This window comes from Pteropus alecto, unplaced genomic scaffold, assembly GCF_000325575.1.
Source record: "Pteropus alecto unplaced genomic scaffold, ASM32557v1 scaffold161, whole genome shotgun sequence".
Taxonomy (NCBI): domain Eukaryota; kingdom Metazoa; phylum Chordata; class Mammalia; order Chiroptera; family Pteropodidae; genus Pteropus; species Pteropus alecto.
Genome location: NW_006432943.1, coordinates 544,741 through 554,917, shown reverse-complemented (window position 1 = coordinate 554,917; position 10,177 = coordinate 544,741). Strand labels below are relative to the sequence as shown.

The 10,177-nt window shown below is 33.8% G+C and overlaps 1 protein-coding gene across 11 annotated transcripts in view; it reads left to right on the top strand.

The window, feature by feature from the left end:
* The window catches only part of PTPN13 (protein tyrosine phosphatase, non-receptor type 13), a 260,232-nt gene that overhangs the window by 181,402 nt on the left and 68,653 nt on the right, over window positions 1–10,177 (top strand). For 10 of the 11 annotated variants that reach the window (XM_025043825.1, XM_015586045.2, XM_015586043.2 and 7 more), the window contains 3 exons: window positions 1,888–1,983; window positions 2,375–2,468; window positions 8,006–8,228. In XM_025043825.1, the coding sequence (XP_024899593.1) occupies window positions 1,888–1,983; window positions 2,375–2,468; window positions 8,006–8,228 (413 nt within the window). The remainder of the gene's footprint in view (window positions 1–1,887; window positions 1,984–2,374; window positions 2,469–8,005; window positions 8,229–10,177) is intronic. The other variant, XM_015586042.2, reaches the window with a different exon arrangement.

Sequence of the window (10,177 nt, the reverse complement as noted above, 5' to 3'; positions counted from 1 at the left end):
CCTGTCTTCTTAGAACATTTTTTTCATCAGTTTTCTCTACGATCATTTACAACTTCAATCTCCCCCAATCCACAGATTTATTATCCACTGCCTAAATCATTCTCAGACATTCCACTCTGCCAAAAAGAGCCTGATAACTCATTCAGTCTATTTTTTAAAATCATTTTCCTTTCTCAAACCCTTAAACTTATTGAAAAAATAGTGTATACTCATTTTCTCAATTTCATACCATCTAGTCCTTCTTTAACCCTTTCTGATTTGGCCTCTGACTTGTCTGTGCTAACTTGTCTGACTGGAAATAGTTCTCTTAAAGGTCATCAGTGACCGTCATGTAACACATACTCATCTATTCATTTATGCATTCATTCATATTCATTGAGAAAACATTTATTATGTGCTTGCTATGCACCAGATGCTTGGTAGATACTAGAAGTACATCTAAAAAAGACACAATCTTTTTTGTCAGAGAGTTTTTAACTTACGTAGAGGAAACAAACAACTAGAGAAGTTTCAGGCAGTGGAAGAGTTGCATCTAGTTAAGCATAAAGCAAGAAGAAAGTAAGAGAAGCAATGTCTAACTCAGCCTTTAGGTGATCATGAAAGACTTGTGTTGAAGTTGAGGCTTCTCTTAAAAGAAAAAGAAAAAATATTCAGGAAAATAAAAGAAGAGGGGGAGGGACAACATTTCTAGCTGACAAAGTATGTTTCAGGAGGAACCTAAAAATTTCTATGCTTTTATAAATTTGTGAATTTGGAACAAGAATGAAGAATTTGGGGAAGTAGATGACGATGAGGCCACAGAACAAGGGTTTTACTTGCATTGGATTTTTAAAGTTTTATTTAAATGTTTGTGTATATGTATGTTTTGAGGGGTGTGGGGAGAGAGATCTATATTTTTCATGTTTCTAAAAAGTGAATCTGTGATTTCGCAGTATCAAGAGCCACTGCTATAAATGCAGTCAAGATCAGGTTATGAAAGTCTTTGAATATCAAGCTAAGAAGTTTTTAAACTGTATGTTGAGGACTCTAGTTTGAAAAAGTTTGAGAAATGTAGCAATATGCTCAGATTCTTATTTCTGTAAAGTTCACTCTCTGTAATGTGAATTATAATGAGATGAGCAAGACTGCAGAAAGGAGAATCAGGACACATGAAATATTCCAGGCATGAGATGAATAGTGATCTGTGATAGCTATGGTGAGTATGAAGAGGAGGCAAGTCAAAAACATTTAGAAGGCAGAATTTAGATTTTAGTGGAGTCCTGCCCCCCATACAGAGCACACACTGTACAGCCCTGCACAGTCTCCCCCACTTCCAATGCTTACTTATCTCACTGTGGTGGAACTAAACAACCTGTCTCAAATTAAGTATTTTGTACTTCTACATTAAAAATTATTTGAGCTTTAGACTGTGTCTTTAGATTTTCTATCTCTTATAGCACCTAACACAGAGAATTACACATATTAAGCATTCAAAAACTGATATTAATGATGATTTTTATAGAGCATCCATTCTTTTCTAAGAGCTTTGTGTATGTTAATTCATTTTATGCTCACAACAACCCTATGAGGTATACACAATTATTATGCCCCCTTTTCAGCTGAAGATGAGTCACAGAAAGGTTAAGTTACTTCCTAAAATCACGCACCCATGATTAGTGGAGCTGAGATTAAAATCCACTCAATCTGCTGTCAGGGTCCAGGCTCTTAACCAGTCTGCCGAACTGCCTCAAAATTGGAATCACATTGTGTGAATACCATCCAGCAAGTGCTAAATTTGAAGTAATGTATAAAATGTTCCAGTCTTACAAGAGTAAACATAATATTTTATTTGATTTGTGTGGAACTGCTAGAGTTTGCTATCTAATGTTTTTGTTTTAATCCTTTTAGAAACACCTCGAAGATACAAAACTTACCACGGTGATATCTTTAGTACCTCCAGCGAAAGTCCATCTATTATTTCCTCTGAATCAGATTTCAGACAAGGTAAGAGATACCTCAACAAGCAAAATGTTTTTAAAAACCGTGATTTTCTTCTTTATCAGTAGTGTTGAGATAGGAGGTGTCAAAAGATTACTTCTATATAAAATTTAAGAATAATGAAAAGCTGCCACTTGTTCATTTTAATGGTATTATAGGAGCCTAATAGCAGTTTCACCGAACAATAAATGTAGTCATTTTCATAATATAGAAAATAATTCATTGTCTTAAAAACTAACATGACTTATCTCTAAAGAGTTTAATGACATTGTCATTAATTTGATTATGTGAATATTATTTGTAAAAATTATCTTACGTATCTGCTAAATGCTTAAGTTATAAGATTATTTCATATTATTATCATCTGCGCTTTTATTCCTTTTTCTTTCATAATTAGTGAGAAAAAGTGAAGCTTCAAAGAGATTTGAATCCAACAGTGGCCTCCCAGGAGTGGATGAAACTCCAAGTCAAGGCCAGTCACACAGACCAAGGTATGCCATGTGAAAAAATAATAATGATATATTTACAGTGACAGATTTTTGTTAATTAGAATTATGTAGAATTTTTTTAATTATCCTTTTTACTCTGTTTTCTCCGTTTTCCTTTTCCTTCCCCTCCTTTTTAAGTTCTTGCAAATTTATTCAATTATGTGAAAGACATTGCAGTAGTTTGAATTTGACTTATTATAATCTTTTAAAATTAGAATAAGCTCTGATTATAGTTTATGTTGAATTTTGAAATTGGGAGTAATATAACTTATTTTATTAAGTAATATAACTTAAATGTACTATAACTTATTAACAGTTAAGACATTTTGAAGGTATGGCATTAAAGATCTATGAGAAGATAGTAAACCTTGATTTCTAAGAAATAAAAATACTTCTTTCAGAAGAAGGCTGAACAGGCTCACCAAGCAGGTTTTCAGTGAGTATTATTTGTTGAATGAATAATGAGTAGGTTACCATTAAGTAACCTATTATATAAAAAGTTAATTATTCACTACATCTTTCCCGGTTTAAAAGAGGTTCTCTTATATTTTTTTTAAAGCCTAGTTTTGGCTGTGTAGAGTTCATTTTCATACTGAAATATTTAGCTTTCTTACAAGGCGTTAGGTATTATTCTTGAGCCAGGCTTAGGATGGTGGTACTATATAGCTATGTATTGATTTACTTTGTTTAAACTGAAAAGTGTCAAATCAGTAGTGAATATATTGATATGTATCCTTTATATGTGTGCACAGGTCCCTTACATGAACAAAAGCATGTTGTTAATGTTAAGCATAATTTCAAATTTATAATAAGATATTAGAGAACCAGAGGTTGCTTCAGAATATACTCCTAAACTATGGGAATCCTTTTAAATTAGATATCTTGGTTTGTTTAATTCAGGTGCCACAAAAAAATACAAAAGATATATAAAAGATATGGAAAAGAATCATTTGGAAATTAACAAAAACTTGCTCCTTAGCTAATTAATTCTGGCAAACACTGTTTTACAGCTGTAAACTTTTAATAGACCAGGTAACTCTAGCCATGTGATTTAAAGCAGAGAATTTATCCAAAGTTTAAACTCCAAGTAATTAAATACATTGCACTGAAATTATCCTCAATGTTCCAATTTTTATTAAATTTATGTCTTTTTCTCTTCTCTCTTTTGCCTTTTAAAATAGTCCATGATATTTTATTTTCTTTGAGGAAAGTCCTAATAAGTATTCAGTTACCTAAAGTAATGTTATATTTGCACAATACCATTGTATATTACTACAAGCCCATTGTGGTAGTAGTAATTGCGTTGAACCTATTTTGGTTAATTTTGAACAAAGAGGTATGAGGCAAAGACAGATCTATGCTTGATATTAAACGCAGTTTTCTTAAACAAACAGAAGGGTTTGGAGATGAACAGCAATAAGAAGCAAATATTGAATTACACTAAGCTCTGTGTTGAATCGAGGAAGTCACTATATATATAATTTGAGAAAACTTATAAATAGTTTTAGCTTTATCAAAAGTAGGAGTAAAGAAAACAACTGGAAAAATTGTTGATATTTTGTGTTAAAAATGGATTGATTTTATAGTCAGTTTGTTAGTCATTTAAAAACATTCCTCTAAATAAATCATTTTGTGTCATCAATTTTCTTGATAAGGTACCGCAAAAGTATTGAGATTATGAGATTAAGAAAAAGTATCTTAGTTTTGACTGTTTCCAAGTTTTATTATAGAAAACATTAACAGTACGGCCACCTTAGCTCATCAAATAATGTTTTAGTGATAAACAGTCTTTTATTTCACACTTTAAGAGATTAAAAAAAATTAATGTGGTATTTATAGTTATCTGAGTTAGATAAAAAATATAAGAGAAAGAAAAATATTTCAAGAAGTAGATTGTTAGGTTTGTGTGTGTGTTATATTTAATGTAGAGTACTAAACTCTACTTCTAAACTAGTCTCATTTTCTTTTTCTGCCCACAGAAAAACACATTAACTGAAATATAGTCTAAATTCCTTACTCAAGTTCAGAATTTTCTGAATGTGTACTAAAGTTTCTGATAACATCCTTAACATTCTGGTACACAATCAGGAGGTCCTGTTTTGTTCTTTAGGTCACGTATCTGTGAGATCTATAAATAGTGATGTATTTAAACATGTTGCATACTTCTTTATAAAAATTTCCATTCCCTTAAGCTAGAATGAAGTGGAAAAACAGATCCAAACAGTGCTATTGATTTGTATTGCTGGGAGTGGGGGGAGATTAACAGGAAATTATGAGTCAGATGAAGCAGAATGAGTAATTTTTGGATTTTGAGCTATCAAAAGTGTCTTTCAGTGATCAAAAAGGATACTCAAAGCTGTTTTCAAAGAGCTTTGCTGAATTTTTTTCTGTGTTAACTTTTGAAGTACAGTTTATACATAGTACAATTCCCATTTCTTTTGTGCCTATCTGCTAGGTGAAATAATCTTTTTTAATGACTCAAAACAACCTATTTATTCATTCCTAAATGATTCAGATTTTCTGAGTTTTTTGTTTGTTTTTTTTGTTTGTTTTTGCCTCTCAAACGTTTCACTCTTTAAAGGAACTTTTACTAGTTATTGTGTTGGGAGAGAGGAAATGATAATCAGTCTTTTTTGCTACCTGTTTGTACCTTTGTTATAAAATAATTTGAACAAGGAGGCTAATGTATTTGGTGAAAATAACAGGTGTGAATTAAAATGTATAGATTCAAATTGTTTTTATTATTCTTGACTCCCATTAAGTGAGATTCATGAGCCATAAAATTATATTCATCATTTGCTCAACAAATGATTATTGAGCACCTACCATGTACTGGGTACTTTTAGATACTGGAGATAGAGTCATGAACAAGACAAAAAAAAACGTCCCTCAAGGGTCTTTCTAGGGCCGAGAGATTGACAATAAACCATTAAAAAACAAGTAGATAATACACCATCAGATAGTGAAAAATAAAGTAGGTTAAAGGGATAGAGAGTACAGGGATATGATGTCCAAGTTCTGTTTTACATAGGTAGGATGATCAGAGAAAGCCTCTCCGAAGGGGTGATATTTGAACAGAAAACCGTTTGAAGTGGAGAGTGAACCATGTAGGTTATCAGGAGGAAGAGAGTTCCAGACAAAGGGAACAGACAGAGCAGAGGCCCTGAGATATGCATGTTAGAGAAATAGCAAGCAGGGCAATGTAGCTGCAGCAGAATGAGTGAAAGGCAGCGTGGATGGTAACCAGGACCCAAATCATGTCAGACCTCAGAAGCTAATGTGAGCACTCTGGATGTGTTTCTAAGTATAATGAGAAGCCATTGGATGGTTGAAAGCATAGAAAGCCAGGATCTAAATTACATTTAATGGGATTAAACAGATTTGTTCTCTGAAGAACAGATTAGGGGTAAAAAAACAGAAGGCAATTACAGTGTTGTGTTTGAGATAAATACAGTGCTGGTTGTTGGTAATAGAGAAGAATCAGATATAGACATCTTTAAGATTGTGCCTTCAGGATTTGCTGCTCAATTGGACGTGGAATTTGCAAGAAAGAGCAATCAAGAATGACTCCAAATTGCTTACTAAGCAACCAGGGAATTATTGAGAGAAGGTTGGACATGGGGAAAAAGAATCAAGAATTTTGTTTTAGGCTAAAAATGTGTATTAACATCCAAGAACACTCACTTACGCAGGTAAATAGAATTAGAATTCAGGAGAGAGATGAGTTATAAGAACATACAAAATAAGTAAGGTGATGTGACTAGATGAGATCGTGTAGGTATGAAGTGTATATAGAGACTAGAAAAATCTGGAGTCTGACCACCGTTGTAGTCTAATATTAAAAGATTAGAAATAAAGGAGGATCTGACAAAAGAGACAAAGAAGGAGGAGCCAGTGAAGTAGAAGGAAAATAAAGAGCATGATTTCCCAGAATTCAAATGTTTCAAGAAGAGCGAGCATTGAGCAACTTTGTCATATGGTGCTTAGAGGTCACGTAAAATAAAAATCGAGAATTATCCTTAGGCTTTGATAACCTAGAAGTCAGTCATTTGGCTTTCATAACAAAGAGATGAGTTATTTTAGAGGTCAGTCATTTTTGTGACCAGTTTTGGTGAACTAATATGGACCAAAGCCATGGGTGAGAGTCCAAGAGATTGAGAGATGAAATAGAGATAAAATTCAAAACCTATTTTGAAAAGGTTTACTCTAAATGACAGCAGAAAAATAGGATAGAGTCTAAAAGAGAATGTGGAACCAATGGAGGATATTTCATTCTGAGTAGGAAATAGTAGGAAATAGCGTGTTCGTATGCTAATGGGAATGACCTAGTGTATACAAGATTATGGATGCATGCAAGAGGATAATTGTAGGAGCAAAGTCTTTGCATAGGCAGGAGAGGTGGAATCCCAATCACAGAAGAGGTCTGGGGCCCATGTAAGTGTGTGGGAGATCCATCCATTGTAACAGAAGAGAAGGCAGAACATATGGATATAGATTCAGAAAGTTTGGTGGTAGAAGGATGAGGAAGTTATTTCCTGATTGCTTCTTTTTTCACCAAGAAAACAGAGGGAAAGTTATCAGTTAAGAGATAAAGAGGAAGAGAGTATTGAAAAGAGAAGAAAGAAGATATAAAATTGTTCTCTAAGAGAGTAGTCACCAGGCAATACTGAGCCCCAGTGAGGTCAGTCAGCTTGGTTCTGCAGTTTCATGAGAGTTGAGGTTATATGCAAAGGAGTGATGTTAGTGATGGGCCTTAGATTTCAAACAATGTAAGGGCCAGGGAGAAAGTGGTAGAGTCAATGGATTAAAATTCTTGAGTCGATGAATTCTTTGAAGAAGAGTATTAGAGGAAATTAGCTATAAAAAATAAGGAGATTATATTGAAAAGGTATTAGAGGGTAGAAACAGGAAATTTTAGAAGTGGTCATTGTTAATAGCCTGTGGCGTGGCCATGGGAGTAGATTGTTGACTGAAGTGGAGGAGGCCAGAGGGCTAGATGACAGAAGTAGTGGTGAAGCAAAATCTTTAATAACTAAGGGGGAGTCAGGCACTTAAATCTTTAATAACTAAGGGGGAGTCGACCAATAGAACAATAAATGTCTAGAGCAAAGCAGAGTAGTGGATGCTACGATTTCATAGCATGTACTTCATGGAGGCTGGGGGCTATTGGAGGAGAGGTCGACAATCATCTGGAAGCTGGAATAAGAATTAAAGGGAATCTCTATCCCATCTCCAGGCCCAGTGGTTCCAGACAAAAAAAATAGCCCCAGTCTGAGAGAACTGCAGGGAGGCAGTTTTCAGAGACTGCTGACTGTTCAGAGAAGAGGTGGAGGATATAGATCTATCCACTGAAAATGGGACAGCGAACTATATTAATACATCAGAAGTAGAACTAAAATGTTACTGCAAGGGTTCTTCTGAGATGAAAAAAATATATGTGTTTAAATTCTCGCTTCCTTACTTAACATTTTTTTTTCTTGATTAGACTTAAAATAATTGTTTTCTTTCCAACCCTTACTTTTCTCCTCTTTTCTATATAGCAGACAATATGAAACACCCCTTGAAGGCAACTTAGTTAATCAGGAGATCATGCTAAAACGGCAAGAAGAAGAAATGATGCAGCTCCAAGCCCGAATGGCCCTTAGACAGTCTCGGTTGAGCCTGTATCCGGGAGATACAATCAAAGCTTCCATGCTTGACATCACCAGGGATCCATTAAGAGAAATGGCCCTAGAGACAGCCATGACACAAAGAAAGCTGAGGGTAAGTTGATTCTCAGCTTATTGCATTCAAACTTAGTATCTCAGGGAAATGTTATGCAAAGTACTTTTAAAAATTCTATAGGTATCCTAAAGTTGCTTGCAGATGAAACTGAAATCTTGTATTAGTTTCCATAGGTGTTAAATATCTCGTTGGTTGATACTAAAATAAATATTTAGCTTTTTTCATGATTTCATTTTTAAAATAACATTAGATGGGTTTAGAGTATCTTAACTGTATATTTTCCAAGTATATGCATGATCCTTAAAGTCGGCTGGCTTTTTTCAACATTACAGGGGATATTTCTTAATATTAAGAAACTTATTATCCCACAAACCAAGATCAGAAATAAATGATCAAGGTTGGTTCAGAAGCTCAAGAATGTTATCAAGTTCATTCCGTCTTTCTGCCCTGCCATTTTTAGAATTTTGACAGTAATTTACTTTATAGTCAAAAGATAACCATATTAGCTCCGAACATCATATCCTTATATTACAGTATCAAAACACCAGAAGGAACAAATCTGCATCTTATATCTGTGGGAGTTTTTTTATGTGTTTAGTTGGTTTGTTTTTGTTATAATTTATGTCATATATTTTTATAAATATAAGCTCAAAATGAACAGTCTTCTTTTCTTGTGTAAAATATCTTAAATATTTTACAACTTCTATAATATTATTATTAAGGGCTGTAAAGTACTCCATTTGTGAATTTACCATGTGCTATAATTTCTTTAATCAGTTTCCAATAATTAGATGTTTAAAATTCTACTAATTTTTTTTTGTTGTTGTTGCTACTGCAAGCAATGCTCTGATGAACATCCCTGTAGCTAAATCTTTCCAGATAGATAACTTCCTCCAAGTGATAGCCAAGTCAAAGGCAAACACATTTTAAGACATTTGATACATATTATCAAATTGCCCTTAGAAAAGTTTGTACCAGTTTATGCCTTTATGATCATGCCTGTTTCACCGTTCTTGCCAACTCTAGATATTATCATTCTTCTTTTTATCATCACCAATATGGTAGGCGAGACAGTGTCTTGTTTTTATTATTACTTTACAAATAATTATTCAAAAGCAAAATATATATTAGTAAAGTAATAAAGACTAGATTGAATTTTTTTCTAGTTTTGTACTGAGGAAGTAAATTACCGTATTCTGTTTTGGTGTTTGTTGCTTGTTTTAAAGAATTATCTTAAAAGCATATTTGTATGCATGCCCTGAAGTTGATAGACTTCAAATTTCTCTTATAATTTGCTAAGGAAAAGAAATGGTATTGGGTGGTGAAAATTTCGTTGAACTACAAATCAGAAGACTTGAAAAGAGCAGGAAGGATATGTTTTTGAGGCTGAAAAGAGTACTAGTATTAGGAGGAAGTTTCACAATCGAATTAATGTTTTTTCCCCAAACATAAATTTTTTAGTTAATTTTTTTCCCGTATTTCTTTTGGTGCAGACAGATTTTAACTTGTTCGTACCCTGTTGCCTTACTCGATCTATATTAGATTCTGTTTTCCATGGCAGACCATTTTCATTTTTTTACCCTATTTCTATTCTCCTTTAAAATGTGTCTATTGGTTCGTCAAGTATTAACAAACCCTTAATGTTAAACTTTTACTTAAATGGTGTCTGTCACATGCTCCACACTGTTGTTGGATAGAATTCCCACACCAAGCAACCAAATGAGCTGTGTACAGTTAAATGTGAAGAGGAAACTAACAAAAGCAAAAATTCCATAACCTCTGTTAGTTCAAACACATGCACGTGCACACACACATCACCTGCCTCTGGCCTCAAGACTAGCCCTGCTTTCATTCTACATTTTGCCCATGTGGATATTATCTTCCATTCTATTCTGATCCTGCTGCCACCTGGAGTCTGACTTGTTTTAAGTTATCTGCTCAAACAGTTCTCTCTCTTGGCAGAAACCTCTGGATATACAAGAGGTCAA